At 34.5% G+C, this 17,052-nt stretch overlaps 2 protein-coding genes across 3 annotated transcripts in view; both read left to right on the plus strand.

Annotated features, from left to right (window-relative positions):
* Positions 1 to 16,111, plus strand: LOC105348182 (periodic tryptophan protein 2 homolog). The gene is made up of 19 exons (XM_034445532.2): positions 1 to 148; positions 261 to 373; positions 2,258 to 2,352; positions 2,789 to 2,888; positions 3,261 to 3,404; positions 3,627 to 3,762; positions 4,286 to 4,427; positions 4,746 to 4,812; positions 4,948 to 5,103; positions 5,268 to 5,475; positions 5,841 to 5,989; positions 6,274 to 6,421; positions 6,693 to 6,843; positions 7,132 to 7,312; positions 7,644 to 7,791; positions 8,531 to 8,705; positions 10,304 to 10,522; positions 11,938 to 12,163; positions 13,342 to 16,111. Exons 1-19 carry the CDS (start codon positions 131 to 133, stop codon positions 13,535 to 13,537), a joined length of 2,772 nt encoding a protein of 923 aa, XP_034301423.2. The 5' UTR covers positions 1 to 130; the 3' UTR covers positions 13,538 to 16,111.
* LOC105321563 (uncharacterized) overlaps positions 15,971 to 17,052 on the plus strand; it is a 10,291-nt gene continuing 9,209 nt past the window's right edge. For both annotated transcript variants that reach the window (XM_011419897.4, XM_034445534.2), the window contains exon 1: positions 15,971 to 16,111. The gene's annotated coding sequence lies outside the window, so the exon portion shown is untranslated. The remainder of the gene's footprint in view (positions 16,112 to 17,052) is intronic.

The following is a 17,052-nucleotide window of genomic DNA, read 5'->3' on the forward strand; positions in this document are numbered from 1 at the left end:
AACTAACATTACTATGTTCAAGGGAAGGGACGCAACTCTCCTCAGTGGAAGCGATAAAAACACGTGTTATTGTATACATTACCAACTTCATAGATATAATGGATGACACTTGAACAAAAAGTTATTAAAGATGAAATTTTCATATAAGGTAAGAAATAAGCAGATTGTTTAACATCGAAACATAGCTTTATGTTAATTTTACACAGGTAAAGACTCTTACCTGTTTACTGGTCTTTGAGTAAATAATTTTGTTATTCCAGTTTTCCAACCTACTGGGATCAGTTTACAGGAAGGGAAACATTCTTTTTAGTCCAGATGGAAACAGTGTCATCAGCCCTGTTGGAAATAGGGTTTCAATATTTGATTTGAAAAAGTAAGTACTGTACATATGTACTTCATTTTGACTTTTTAATTTGTAGTCCATACATGTGTAGCTATGGAGGAAAAGGTTTGTTGGCAGACAGATTAGAGAAAAAAAGGAACATATCAGTGAACTAGAGCATTGCAGTTGAAACGCAAAAAATTCCTTGACAGTCCTAATTTGACCCTCGATCTTCAGATCAATAGGGCAGTTTAATAGGAATCATGTTATGGTGTTCCGATGGGGCCACTTCGACCTTCGCACTTTCGCCTATAGGCATAAGATGTGAGACTGCGAAGTTGCGTTGGCGAAGGTGCGACAGAGAAGTAGCGAAAGTGCAAGGATGAAGCGCGAAGATGCAAAGGCAAAGAAGCGATACTACTATCGCTCCTTCGCCTTCGCAACTTCGCACTCTCACCTTCGCACCTGTGCGCTTTCGCCTTCGCCTTTTTATAATTGTGGAGCTCTCTATCGTCTAAAGACAATTTTAGCTGTATAAAATGACATCTGAGGCATAGACGATCATTTTATAAATTATTATCAACAACCTGCTCAGATTCATAACTTTTTCGGGGGGGGGGGGGGGGGGGGGGGGGGGGGTGTTGAGGGATAATTGTATTTGTCGGGGGGGGGGCTTCCGAGACATATTTTGGAAATTCTATGATATAAAATTAATGAAATTAAATTTTCTGGGGGGATGGGATTCGGACCCCCTCTCCCCCTTTACTGTGTGAAGTTATTATTATTGAATTAGGGGGGGGGGGTGGGGGTCTGGATCCCTCTTCACCTCTAGATCCATACATGAGCAAGGAATGCCGCATAATGAAATTAGAATGTAACTGTGTTTGATCCATGGTAAACGGGCAGCTGGTAAGTGACAGGAGTCTGGAAAGTCATATATATACATTATGGCAGACGTTACATTCATGTGGAGTATATAATGATTAAATAGACATAGCCAGCACTGGTTAACATATATGTCACATGTACACATTAAAATATTTATAAACATTCATATTAAGCACAATGGCCTAGCGCATGCGTACAATAATATCATGGATTAATCGGAAAACCTTGGCGAGTATGGTGAATGCATCAAATTCTCAAAGGCGAGAGTGCGAAGCGCGAAGATACGATGGCGAAAGTGCAAAGGCGTAGGAGCGATAGTAGTATCACTCCTTCGCCTTCGCACTTTCGCCATCGTATTTTCGCAGTTCGCCGTCGCATCTTCGCGCCTTCGCACTTTTGCCTTCGCAACTTCGCACTCTTGCATATTCGTCCGATAGGCGAAAGTGTGAAGGTCGAGTTGCCCCATCAGAACACCATATCATGTCCTGTATAATTGTATAATCGTATCACTATCATACTAGCCCACATAGAACGCAAAAAAGCATTTTCATCCCTATAAATCTTTCTACTGGCTGATCTTCACTGCTATTTATCATGTGAGTAAGAGAGTTATTGTCATTTTCAGCAAGTTACATTGATGGAACAGCTAATTCTTATTTTTATATTCCACTTCCATGTGAAGGTTGATTATATACTGCAACAACATTTGAAGTCTTACGTTGATCAGCTCATGCAGTCTATGGATTTTTATTCTCTGTCGCTAAAGTTTAAAAATACTCCACTCAAAGACATCAATGAACAATTTAGAATTATATTTTATAGAGTGTAGTTTGTACTTTGACATTTGAAAACATTTTAAAAAGTTGTCATAAAAAAAATTCAAATTGATATTAGAGGTCAATTTGGTTTTGTCAATTTTTCTCAATGTCTTTTTGAAATGCAATCATATTTCTTAAGAAATAGAAAAGAAAATATTCAGCAATTATCATACACAAATGGCTTTCAGCTATGATAAATGATTGAAATCAATTATTCTTCTGCTTGTAGCAACCACTCAGAAACCCTGCCCATTGAGAGCAACACCAACATAACTTGTATAGCTTTGTCACCAGATGGAGTAACTCTCATATTAGTCAATGAAGGTAAGACAATAAGTCAGTCCTGATGTTGATCCCTTATGACAAGATCAATGCCAGTCATCCCAATTAATTAAGAGCAAAGTCACCCAAACTTTACTTTAAAATCAATTACAATGACTTTTGGAAAACTTGCTTGTCCCCATACATTTCATGTTGACATCTTTATAATTTCATTAACATTTTAACATGCATGCTGTGTCTTATTCTTTTTTTTCAGTGTCTCATATAAATTCTACTATCTATTTATAAAACTTTCACCAATTTTTATAACTGAATAAAAATCACTCTCTCATGGTTCAATCTATTTCTGTAATGTGGTCATAATGGAGTTCTAAACTTCAATACTTTTGATGCATATTTTGCCTTATTTTTTTTTTTGAATTTTGTTCTTATGAAAAGCAGTTGATGTGCATATAATAATACCTTTTCTTTCTTCCAGAGGGAGATGCGCTGCTTTGCAGCTTGCTCAGTAGAACAGTAATCCACACTTACAAATTTCATCGCCCTATCAACTGTATACAATTTAGTCCAGATGGGAAGTAAGTGATGATAAAGTCAGGTGCTTGATTAATCTATCACCAAAATGTGATATAATAATAGAATACTGTATACAGGGAAATATTCACTCCTGTTTTATTTTTGCCACTTTTGCCCTGGTCTGCAGGTGAATTTAAGACTGCATGATAGGCAAATTCCAATCTCTCTTTAAACACATCTGTGTCTTGGTCAATTCAAGATGGGGCAAAACAGTTTGCAAAATGTACAAAGGCAAAAGTTACTCAGGGCGAAAATAACCCTGTATTCGGTACTTTTATTTATACATGTAAGTTCATTTGGAATAAATCAAAGAAGGTTTGAATATATCATGTACCAACAGAATATCATTCTACTTTGAATTTGTCTTTTTTCAGGAAGTTTGCTGCCACACGGGACAACATGGTTCAAGTGTTCCATGCCCCAGGAAAAACGAAGGAGTTTAACCCGTTTGTTCTGTACAGGACGTTTTACGGGGCCTATGATGAGACAGTGTGCATTGACTGGACCACAGACTCCAGGTATATAATACCACAATGTTCATTTTAAATGATTTTAAAATCTTTAAAAAAAATTTGCAAATCATGTTCCAAATACTGAAAAATATAGATTTCTATTTCTTTGAAATTAAGAAGACAAATTTGTATGAATTTAGCAATTATCATGATTTTTAAGCATACCAAACTTTTTTATTATTATGTAATGTGTATATGATTTTAATAACTGACCTTTGTGTTGTACAGAGCATTTTGTGTGGGGTCAAAGGACATGACTACAAGGGTTTACGGAACAGAGCCTTATAATAACCTGATTGTGAACAGCATTGGAGGCCACAATGGTGCCGTTGTGGGGGCCTTCTTTGAAAAAGACTCATTAAATGTATCCTTTACTTATTTCACATCATGGACTTAGTCTGTCTTTTTACATATTGCACATTTTACCATGGTATAGCCTCCAAATGATTGATTTCATCTTTTACATATGCTTTTACAGAATTAAGTTTTTGTTGGGTAATGGTCCTTGAAAACTTTGATGTAAAACAGGTTCTTGAATGTTAGATATGTATTCATAGTTACCGGTAATTGAAAAAAAATGATTTTTAAAAAAGCTAGCCTTTCTGCTTATATTATGTTCAACCTCAATTTTTATTGGGTAGTTTTTGTTTATTGAAATTCACCTGGAGAAGAAAATATTCTTTCTTTGTTGTACCAAATAGATAATTTTCCATAGACGCAGGAGTTAATGCAACCCATCAGCAACCATGTTCTAAGTCAACATGCAGAGATTTCAAGGGAAATAAGTAGGAGGGAAAATGCCTCGTAGGAAAACTATCTACGTGTTTACTTTAACAAAAACATAAATCATCAATTGCAATCTAGTAACATTTTCTTTAACCTGTAAGGTGTACATTGCTAGCAGATCAGGTCATCTGAGTGTTTGGAAGTGTGACACGGAACTGGATGGACTGACACCATATACGAAACCAAGAATGGAGACAGATGCAAAACTGGTGTCAGATAATGAAGAGGAACCAGAAAAGAAAGGTTGGGATGAAAAAACTGTTAAAAAAACCACACAATTTATTGCATAGAAAAAAAAGAAAACAAAGTTAAGTAAAACAGAAAATGAAAACAACTGCATTGAAAAGAATTATAATGTGAAAAGAATAAAGATAATGATATAAAACTAATACAAAATAGAACGATTTAAAAAAAAAAATGAAACTGCTGCAGACAAGTGTAATTACTGGTATTGAGTTTATTGAAACCATTTTAGGAGAGTTTTAGGGGACATGTCTTTTTTAACAATTTTCATGTGAACAATAATTTTACTAAGCCATTTTTCAATTTTGATGAATTCAGAGCAGGAGGATGTTACAAAGAATCCAGTCAAAATTGAAGAGCAAATCAAATATAGGAAGCTAGCAAAGTAAGACATTGTTATACTCAAACAGTGCCAATACCAGCAAAAGCTCCAAAAATACTACCAAAAATACTTCAGAGAAATTTAATCTTTTTATTCTGATTCTGTGTGAAATTTGAACTCATTGGTATGCCTTTGTAGACATTCATATAAAGAATCTCTGGGAGAAGGAGCCAGAGTTTCCAAGCTGACCAGTGTGGCATTCCAGAAGGATACCCACATCTTGGTGTCCGGATTTAAGGATGGATCTTTCTATCTTCATGAGCTTCCAGATTTTAACCTTATTCACTCACTGAGGTACATTCCACTATTATATTGTAAAACCAATGAGGCTGAGACATTGTTAAATAAATTGTCCCATATTTCCCATTTAACTGTTAGACCCTTTAGCCAGGTTTTATCTGTGATCTGATAGCTGAATTATATACTGTATATGATATATATGGTGTATTGTGTTGTAGTATATCGGACCAAACAATATCCTCAGTAGCCTTCAACAAGACAGGAGACTGGATTGCGCTGGCTTGCTCTGGATTGGGTCAGCTACTGGTCTGGGAGTGGCAGAGTGAGACCTACGTACTGAAGCAGCAGGGCCACTTCAACAACATCAGCTGTCTGTCGTACTCCCCTGATGGACAGTTCATTGCAACTGGAGGTGAAGATGGCAAGGTAAAGCATTCTCACATGCCAGTGCTTGACTTTGTTTTCAAAAGGTCTCAACTGAATTGGTTTTTACATACTGGTAGTCTAAATTGTTTAATTTAATACTGTTGAATCATTATTTACTGTGGGGGCCAATGGATTGTCAGCTAGTCTTTTACAGTTCAGTTTTCTTGGAATGTGATTTCATGGATTTATTTGTATGTTGTATTATTAGTAAATTAATAATGTGTTTCATAATTCATTGAGAATGTTAATTTGTAAGGAACCCTGAGAAAACATTGAAAATTGAAGCATCACAAATCTAATGATTCCTTAATGCTTATGGAAGTGATGATTGCTTTAAGGACTGATGCTAATTCTGTGATTTACAGGTGAAGCTTTGGAACACTAGCAGTGGCTTCTGTTTCGTGACCTTTAATGAACACCTGGGCGGAGTTACTGGGGTGACTTTCACTCAGAATGGACAAGTCGTCCTCTCCTCGTCACTAGATGGCACTGTCAGAGCATTTGATCTTAACAGGTATGTGGTCAGCTTTTCAAGAGACAAAACCATCGCTCTTAACTTCAGTATTTAAAACCTTATTCTTTAGAGCATACATGTACCAGTACATGAATAAAAGCTCTTAGTTTACATGCCAGTGATACATTTAAGTTAAATTTAGAAATTGGCAGAATAAAATTTAAAAAGATATTTTAATTTTTTCAATTTAATGTTTAATCATGCAATTAACTGTTTTAATTGCTTGTAAAGGTGTTCAATTATTTAATTCACTGCATATGTAAGATTTATTTTATATCTTTCAGATATCGTAACTTTCGAACCTTCACCTCCCCTCGCCCGGCACAGTTTTCCTGTATCACAGTGGACAACAGTGGGGACATAGTGTGTGCGGGGGGTATGGACACCTTCGAGATCTTTGTGTGGTCTATGCAGACAGGGAGACTCATAGAGGTTTGTCAAGCGTGAAACAATAAATACACAATTCTAGATATTCTAGGTTTGTTTTAACTTCATTTTAAATGTAGCTCTCATGGAAACAGTTCATTTGGTCTCCAGATGTGAAATTGGCAAGAATTTAACCCTTCAAATTTCACCTGTCTTCAGAATGGTAATAGATACTGTATGAGAAGGACCATACCCAAACCCAAAGAAATTGACAAACATTTTTCTGTTTACATTATACATGTACTTATATTTACAGTTTAATTGTATTTGATAACAGGTGCTGGCCGGACACGAGGGACCAGTCAGCTCACTGAGCTTCAGCTCCAACAAAGCTCTCCTTGCCAGTGGCTCATGGGACAAAACAGTCAAACTCTGGGATGTGTTTGAGAGTAAAGGGGCAAAGGAAACCATAGTACTCTCCTCAGATGGTATGTTCAGATGTTTATGAAAGATGGTTTTAATTATATGTCTCAGTAGTATATGCATTTAAAAGAGTGTATTTAAGAGAGTTTTTACAGCATAGCATTATCTGGGAGGTTTTTGTCATGTCATGAATTGTTAAATAGCATATTCACTAAATACACATGGCACTGAACCAGAAATCCATGCAAGATCAGACAATGCCAATGAATGGTCAGTGCTATGATCTACACTGTACACTTGCAAAACTAAACCAAACAATATACAATGTATTGTAATTTTTCATGGTTTTTCAGTGTTGGCTGTAAGATTCCGCCCTGATGGTAATGAGCTGGCTGTATCAACACTGGACTCACAGATATCTTTCTGGGATCCTGCTAATGTAGTTCAAACTCACTCCATCGAAGGTCGCCATGACCTTGGGTACTCTAGAAAAGAAGGGGACAAAATCACAGCTAAAAAGTCTGCAGCAGGAAAGTGAGTTTTGTAAAACTATTGTAACATCTGTGAAATTCATTCAACACAGATTCAGCCTTTTTGTTATGAAGGAAATATTTTACATATAGAATTTAACCCAAGTTACAATTTATATGAAAACTGGAAGCATATATAATGTAAACTATTTAAAGTGTACCAGAATAGTACTGAAAGTATTATTTTGATAACATGTATTGGTAATACATATACTTTTGCAGGGAAAGATTCATGTAGGCAAATGAATTTGGTTGAATACATATATTGACAAAGATATTTTTAAAGTATACATTTAATTTTTCAAATGGATTCAGTTATAAATGTTTCCTTGTAGGGCATTCATGACGGTCTGCTACAGTGCTGATGGAAAGTGTCTGCTTGCAGCCGGCCAGTCCAAGAGTGTCTGTATCTACTCTGTTCCTGACCAGCTTCTGGTGAAGAAGTTTGACATCTCCTGTAACATGTCTTTTGATGGGATGGAGGTGAGTCCACTGATGATGTACTGTAAACGTAGTACATTTGATTGTGTATTCTGTTCCAGATTTTTTTTCAGCGGAATGCGGCTTTTGCTAAATTACATCACTAATTGTCAAACATAGAAGGAGATAAATAGATACATTAAGAAATGCAGTTAATTAAAGCAATATGAGCTGTATTTTTTAGAATTTTATTTTGCTGTAAAAACCTGCTAGTATGATAACTCTGCATATAACTTTAACTTTTATGATAAATAAAGTTAGAAAAAATCATTAATTTTTGTCAGAGGAAAGATTTCTCTTATAAGAAACATATAGCAAATCAATTTTTGTACAGGACGACAATAATTCAGTTTTGCTCCAATTAAGACTTCTTAACAGCCGATTCACTAAAATTTGGCGAATAAAAATTTGAAAATCATGATATTTTTTGTCATTTTTGTAGAAAATAACATTTTCGTCAAAAAAAAATTATCATGAAAATTGCAGCTCATATTGCTTTAAGGACATGTTACCTGTTGAAAAAACATTTTCCGCCAAATATTATACATGCTAAATATAGTTCATTTACAGTGTATTAATGTATACATTTGCATGCATATACTTGTGTATTGACTTTACAGACAACGAGAATGGGCTTTAGATTGAAGAGTAGAATCACTTTACATGTCGCAGCTTGCTTACTCCTATTATTTAAAACATTTTTGGAAGTACATGTATTGTAATTTGATGACAAATTTTGTAGGAGTACTTAGATAGGAAGAAAATGACGGAGTGGGGCAGCTTGTCTTTGGTGGATCAGGGGGAGGGAGATAGAAACGGACACAATATCAGTCTCCCCGGGGTCAAAAAGGGGGACATGAGCAGTCGTCACTGGAAACCGGAGGTCCGAGTGGTCAGCATCCAGTTCTCCCCTACAGGTAATGGGCAGTCACTCCATGTTGAAATGTTTTTATACTTGTATGTTGTCTGTGTCATGGTAAAAGCTTCATACTTTTATAGGTCTACACATATAGTATGTTTATTTGTCTTCTTTTCAAATAAACCAACAGTATTATTTAGCATATGATAGTATAGATATACATACGAGGGTCAATCAAAAAATACGAAGACTTTTGTCATAGCTATGTTACTTAATGTCATATCATTACTAAATTTGGTAGACATAATTTAACAACAGTTTCAAACAATTTTCAAGAAAAAAGTTAATAAATTCCTTTATTTCTAAGAATTATTTAGAATATAATCCTGCAAAAATGAGGTCACGGCGCACGGTCAAAATTTGTGTTATGTCAACAATAAACCATATAATGCTGAAAGTAATATCTCTATAAATTGGGCTTAAAACCAAATAATATTGAAACCTCAAATTAAGTTTTGTCTTGTTACTCTATGTTCCAAATAATGACGGGATATACTGTGTCGTCGAACAGATATTAGTAACTAAAGACAGATAGTCCTCTTTAGAATTGACTAAAAACATCGACGTCGCCGGACTTCACGGTGCAACGAGAGGTACAAACAAAATGGATTTAACCCAGGGAAAAGCCGACAAACTGTGAAAATGCTAAATGGTGCAAAAAATAAGTCAACAATTATTTGCAAGTTTGTGTTTAACTGTAAAATATTTTGTGGGAGTGGTGGTAATTGTATTTTGAATATAAAACAGTCCGAAAGAGAGTAGAATATCTGTAAATATTTGGTAAAAAAATAAGTAACGTCAACCGACGTTCAGGGTTATCGTTACAGTAAACCAAGAGATAGACGGTTAGAAAATGAAAACTTTGAAGAACTAACTTATGATTCTCGAACAAATGTGTGCAAATAAGATGTTAAGTGGTTCAGTGCAATTTTAAATTGTAAGGAGAGAGGCACAAGAGACTAAGCGTGATATAAAGATGGGGTTTATCTATAAACTGTGCGTGTTTAATATTGACGTCATGTTTTGAACATTATTGTGGGCCGTGGTAACAAAACATGTTGTTTTTAAAAAGGGGTAACAAAAATACCGTTTCATCAAATGGACTAAAACTTCGCATATCAATAACATAAGTGTTGGTGCACAGATTAATCTGTTAAATATGACTTTCATGAAAAATATATGATAAACAGCCACATTGTTTTCGTATTTTTTGATTGACCCTCGTATATACATGTATGCTTTTAATCCAATAGATTGTACTCTGTACATGTAATATGTGCTTACACTCCAATAAACTTTGGAATCATTAGAATTCGTGGTGGCAAAATTTTCATGGTATTCATTGAGAGCCCTCACCCATAAGTATACATCCTGGGCGAAAATCTATTTTAAGAAGATTTAGTTTTCCTACTATTGAAATTACATCTTATCTAATAAGCAAAAAACCCACAATCCATGAAAATTGGCCCCCACGAAATTAAATGATTCCACAGGAATGTCCATGTTCTATTGGGTTTATGTTATCTTTACAGATAAACACCAATAGATTTTATTCTTGCGTAGCTTTGATGTATATGTATTTCATTATTCTTTTAGGCCGGGCATGGGCTGCAGCCACCACTGAGGGTCTTATGATTTACTCTCTGGACAGCAGTATGGTGTTTGACCCTTTTGACCTTGATATTGAAGTGACACCTAACAGCACTAGAAAAGCATTAGCAAAGGGGGAGTACTCTACAGCACTTATCCTTAGTTTCAAACTCAATGAAATGAAACTGAAGCAAGAGGTCCTGGAACATATTCCTGTATCTAGTGGTAAGTGCAAGAAACAATTGGGAATCCTTTGGCATCATGTCTTTTTATGTGCGCATATATACGTATCACAAGGTTGAAATACTTTTCATAAAATAACATTGCATGCCAAAAAATGAAAAATATTAAAACATTGCATGGAAAAATAGAAAATGTTATACATCAAGTAAACATTATAATTTTAATTTAAGCTGTTGAGTTCAGGGTTGCAAATAACCACTCGCCCACTCGCAAATGCGAGTAATTTTTACGGTGGGCGACCATTTCTTAAAGATTTAGTTGCCCACATGGCGAGTATAAAATTTTTTGGCAATCAAGGACCAACTTAACGAAATTGTCACTTTTTGATCGGCAACTTCGTTGGAATTTCCTCCATAAGAGAATTTAAAGTCGCTCTGTATTATGAGTTTACAATCGTTTAAATTATCCCCAAAGGCAATCAAATGATAATTAACTAATTCTGAAGACGTTTTCACAACATCAGTTAACCCCTGTTGTAATTAATAACTCGAGATTTTCTTATCTTTAGGGGTTATAAATACCGGTGATGCAACCACATACTGTGCAACCGATGTTTATTACTTTTAGTGTTGAAATTACTATTAGTTGGTAATTTGTAATTAGTTAATAATTCTGCCAAATTAATGTTAAAACAATCATAAAACCGTTTGTTTACAGTTATCTTAAAAAAATTAGATCCTTTATATAACAGTTGTAACTGGGTCAAAGGGTTGGACTAATGCCTCCACAATACACAGAAATACAGGACTAAATTTATTTGTCATTTAGCTATTTTTACAATTACAAAACATCTCATCTATAAAATGTATGAACACATAAAGAATTAAATTTAATAAATTGGATCTAATTCAAATTAATAATGGCACTTTACAATTTTTATTCTACATGTATATATTTTAATATTATAAACTAACTTCATTGTGAATATCAGTGGGCCCCTATAAACTATTGTGGGCTTGTATAACTTGAAAAGTTGGGAGCCCACATGGCCCCTGGGTTTGAAAATGTTATTTGCAACCCTGGAGTTCCAGTATCACTATATCAGACTAGAATAAAGCTTTAGGCCAAAATACATGTAAGATATTGACTGAAAGCTGAACTGCAGTTTATGTAATTTTTTAAATAATTAGGCATTCTATGTAATAACATATATTTTTAACGTTTGATACATGTATTTTAACCTATCAATTTCGATTAATATCAATGTCGATTACTCGGTACTTTGTGTTCATATTAAATTGACTTCTTGATGTATAGAAATCTTTTTCTTATTGGTATGATACAGGTCATCTTCTTCCTCAATTCTTCTTCCATCAAAGCTCAAGGTCATTCAATGCTTCATAGTAATGTGCTACTAAATTGGTAATAAATCTAAAGTTGTGAATATTTCTCTGCAGTTGAAGTGATAGTAGAGAACTTGCCAGATATTTATGTGGACAAGTTGTTAGTGTTTCTGGCCACACAGATAGAGAACACAACCCACATAGAGTTCTATCTGCTGTGGGTGAACAGAATTCTGATGATCCACGGGCTGAAACTAAAACAGAGGTCCCAGAGGATCATCAGCTGTGTGAGGACACTTCAGAAGAACGTCAACAGGAAATACGAAGACATAGGTAAAATGTAAGTATCTACTTCTGTCTCAACAGGCATACTAGGGAAAAATGGTAATTACAGTCTTCTTAAATGGTTATTAAAACCAGTTTAAATCCTTTCACAGATATATCAATTACCAGGTAATACATGTAAAACACTTTGATAAATTTATTCATGAATATGATATACAATGAAGCATTTAAACACTTTAAAATTTCAATGTATATCTTTTCTGTCAAAGAAAGATGATTATGACCTGACACACATTGTCTCATTGTGTCACTGAATATGACATTTAAATGACTGGCCTAGACATTTATAGATATATACTGGTTATCTCCCTTGATCCGGATTATTGTCAACTCTGATTATTAGTATAGGCCAAGGTAAAAATACATATGTTTATCCTAGCTTACTCTAATGACCCAATGAAATCCTGATAATAACAATTTTTTTTCAATCAGTGTATTTTAATACATATTGTTGAACTTCTTTGCAAAATTAAGCTGAAGATAACTTTCTGTTTTTCATTTGAAGGAAAGATAAGTTCTACTTTAATTTTCCACTTTTTGTTTGATATAAAATAACTGAAACAACTAAGCAACTTGTGTTTTAGTATAACAAAGTTGTTTAATACATAGTCTTTCCTACCCACTAGACTTCAAATTCTGGATTCAGGCTAAGAAAAACAAAGATATTTTTGTTACTTGCCTTATTAGGCTATTTAAAGTAACTCTAAGAAGCTGATATTAATATGATCAGACTTCCTATTATTGTCAACACCAGTGTTGTGTAACACTTATGTAACACTTGTGCCAGAATAACTTTAAAGTCATGAGTTCAAAAACTGGACACATTGGGTCTCAAAATTACAGCACATTTGTACTTAAATAAGGGGAAAGGGGTTATCCTAAAATATAATCCTAAATTTCAACCATTTTGTAATTTTCTTCATTTAGAGAAATATTTGTATGTATTAAGAAATTATATTTTTCTTTTGACATTAAGACTCATTCATTCAATTTTGATAAACTACCTTATGTACATGTAAGGGGAGTGTTATAATTAAATTTCACGAGGTAAATTAAATCTGTCCTCACCCTATTTTGGAATTATCAGGTAAACAGGACACCAAGATAGTCCACAAATGATATGTTTCATCAGGAGACTTGTGTATGCTGACGATGTTGAGTTTCTCTTTACAGATGTGACCACAATAAATACAGCATTGACTACATCCTGGCCCTGTCGCAGTGCAAGCGGAAACACGCACCCCCCTCAGACGGGGAGGGGGAGGTTGAGGGGGAGGGGGGAGACAGTGACAGTGTGATGGAGGGGGTAGATGAACTCGACTCCTCAGACGAGGACTTTATGACAAATCTCATGGAAAAAGTCACCTAATAAACTCAATTTTATCATACATCTCTCTTAATCTTTTGTTATTAATATAGTCAGGAATTATTTGTAAATATCTTGTATCTTTTTCTTTATCAGTGTTCCTCACCCTTATACAGATTGCAAAGCTTGGGTGTTATTTGCATACCCAGCAAGTGTCACTTGGGCATTAATTAAAGTTTAATGATTATTGTTAAATTAGAAACTTTGCTGTATGCTTAAATGTTTTTGAAAAATGAACAAGTAGGTCAGAGTATTGTTGACAATGTCATTGTACTCTAAATTAGTGAATGGGCGTCTTCCTATTAGATAAACACTTGGAGTAATGGTCCATTGATATTATTCTTCCCTATCATTTGCAAAAAATTAGATATTTGGGGTCTGCATCCCGTGATGCTTACTTTTACGACAGAATGTTACAACGCTAAATATCTTGCAAAATAATAAATATAGACAAAGTTGATTCTCAATCTCTGTAGCTCAGTGGATAAAGCAGCAACCCACTGATACGATGTTCGAATGCTGAGACTTTGAAAATGATATTTTTCATCGAAAATTGCATCCCATCTCTTTAATTTGAGTTAACTGCACATGCACAAACATATGTACATATTGTTAAAATTAAACCAGGTCGGGCTAATTCGAGAATTTTATTAGAGGTGTATTGAACTCTTTAAGAACAGGTAACTGTCGTTATTGAGTATATCATTGAGACGAACCGTGTGGCACCCCCGCTTTATTACAGGCAATGCTTATCGCTTTTCACCGAGTTGTGAAGTTTCATTGTAGTTTTTTGTTGTTGAAATTAATTTTAGCTTATGGATATAAGATGTGTTAAGACTAGCTCCATTTTCAAATTAATATTTGATGACTTTTCGTAAATCGCCGATTTTTTATGTCCCGTTAACGACTTTTCCACTTTGATTTTCGATATAAATTGTGATCTTGCACATTAGTGCTCAGATAAAATCAGCCCATGACAGGAAATTATTGATGGTCTCCATCAAAATCTGCATTTAAAATCTGAATTATTAATAGTAAAGTTTGACACACTTAACACGTATTTTAATATGAGGATTACAATCGAATTAGATACTGAGGTGCGACTGCTGTGTACGATGTACAAAAGGCGAAAACATAATTGATTTCAGCAGAAATATGTCGGTCCATAGTATTTGGCTGATTATCTGTCTGACATCACACGGGAGTAGTTATTAACAGCATCTAACAAAATGGCACTCAAACAAGTGAGCAATCAGTATCGTTTTAATTTTCCCATTTCTCCTGGTCTTGCTTTCCAGATATGATCCGAAGTTCTCCGGACGCACTTCGCATCGATCCGATTCGGTGTTTTAGAAACCTATTGTGTTTCGGGGCATGCTGCAATGTTTTTCTAGTGTAACCCTCATCTGTTTTATTGGCGGTATCGATTATTCCATTTGAGACGTTAAAAATTTTCAATTCTTTCAAGAGCTTTGTCAATATAAGATTATAAAAATGTGTTATCTAAGTGATTAAACAGCTTTGTTGCCTTTTTACCTACTTTGCCGTAAAGATATAATATATGTTTGGAATGATTACGAAATTATCTTGCATGACTTAGATAAATATAAGGTAGAGAATTTAACCTTGAAGAGGGATACTAGTTATTCTGAAATGATTGTCTTATTTCAAAGCTTCGCAATTTGTTTTCAGTTTGCACACAAGGACGGTTTGTGTTGAGAGGTCGTTTTAAGGAACCTGCAGTTGAATGCTCGACGATCTTTAATTGGACTGAATTTAATATTCTATCGGATATTATCGATATATATTTTTTCTTTTTGCATGTAGATTTAAATGATTCTTTTAAAAAGAAATGACAACTGTTGACTATTGAAAAGTGTAGTCTATATCTCGAGAAAAAAAATACTTGAAATTAACCGCCTGGCCAAGTCTAGCTTTTTAAATCCATGAATTGAAAAAAAAAATAATCCCACACGTCTATGTATATATATGTGTTGTCAGTCACTCGTTTGAATTCAATCAGCAATAATAAGGTACAAATTAGTGTTGGTCCCGGAGGGGTATGGACCATTTATAAAAACACCGCACGTGTTTACATATGTATATATATACTTGGATTCTCGGCTTGATCACTCCGGGTTGCTAATTGGTCTCGGATTAATATGGACCCATTCGATGTGAACGCAATCGGGATTTGCACGTTTATTGCAGATTAACGTTGGGGTAACACTAATTCTTTAGTTGGCGGATTAAGGAGGTTTAACTACTGACGAATTTTCATCTATACATGCATCTGTCGACTGTTCGACCGGACTATTAACTCGTCTCGGTAAAATCCAGTACCATGTGATCTTTTCAAGGGTTCATTGCAAAAAAAAAAATTCTGCCTTATCAAGAGACGAGTACCTTAAGTATGAAGTACTGATAGTGGTACTCTTGGACTGTGTAGTTTTGTGTGTGAAAAATGTCCACCTATGTTGTACTATCTCGCACTCGGAAATAAGCCAAACTTGGATGTAATGTTAACAGAATTCTTTGAGAGGGCCGAACGGACGAATATTTAGCGCGTATTATTAAGTAAGTAATTTTCTTCTTTTTTAAAATAGAACAATAAATAAAATTTTAAAATGTAAGTATTTAATATTGATTATAGACGTAAAGCTAAACTGGAAAATATGCTGTACTTATTTTCATTTTCAATTTCAGACACAAATTCTCTTTACATACTGTCCTTTACAAAAATTTAGATGATTGAGAATCAAAATTTGTATATGACAACTAGTTGTCATGTACAAATTTTGATTCTCAATAATCTAAATTTTTGTAAACTAAAAGGACAATACAACTTGGTATAACTAAAATTTTTAGAAGAAAATGGGTACAAAAAATGCCCCAGATATATAAATCAAATATCAAATCCGTACTTATTCCTCAGCTTTGGATAGCTGTTTAATTGATACAAATAATCCTAACAATTGTATACGCTGTACTCTGAATAGTGATAAGGGGTACTTGTAATTGTGAGATTCGTTTCTTTTTCTGTAACAACTGCCCCCCCCCCCAAAAAAAAATATTAAAAGCGATTACCAAGGTTTCCAAAACCTTTGTTTATGTGAACTGATGTATTGGAAACTATTCAAACTTTGCAGTTCCAAAGTTCAAATTTATTTTCTTTTCACATATATTCAATAACATTTCGATTTTGCAGTTAACAACTTTTCTCGCCATTTGAACACACTACGTATTCGCTACCCGCCTACTTTCATTGCGTTGAAATTGTTTAAAAACTGCGAGAGGCGTGCTGCAACGTTTCTGCAAATATTATTTATCGACCCAAACTATTGTCATGATAGTTTACCTCAATGTAGATATTGGTACCGTAGAATTCGATTTAATTAGATTACATACAGGAGAATAATAGACTGAAATTGAATTCCCGATATTAATTTGTAGAATAAAGAGGACATGTGAAAGACTGTAGGAATTTGACAGGACAGTGTTATGAATTTTGATCCAAC

Source organism: Magallana gigas, chromosome 2 (assembly GCF_963853765.1).
Source record: "Magallana gigas chromosome 2, xbMagGiga1.1, whole genome shotgun sequence".
Lineage (NCBI taxonomy): Eukaryota > Metazoa > Mollusca > Bivalvia > Ostreida > Ostreidae > Magallana > Magallana gigas.

Bases quoted from the DNA above. Each gene is read 5' to 3' on its own strand.
- LOC105348182 (XM_034445532.2), top strand. The intron at 2,889-3,260 runs GTAAGTGATGAT...GTCTTTTTTCAG, and splicing joins CAATTTAGTCCAGATGGGAA to GAAGTTTGCTGCCACACGGG. The intron at 3,405-3,626 runs GTATATAATACC...TGTGTTGTACAG, and splicing joins GACTGGACCACAGACTCCAG to AGCATTTTGTGTGGGGTCAA.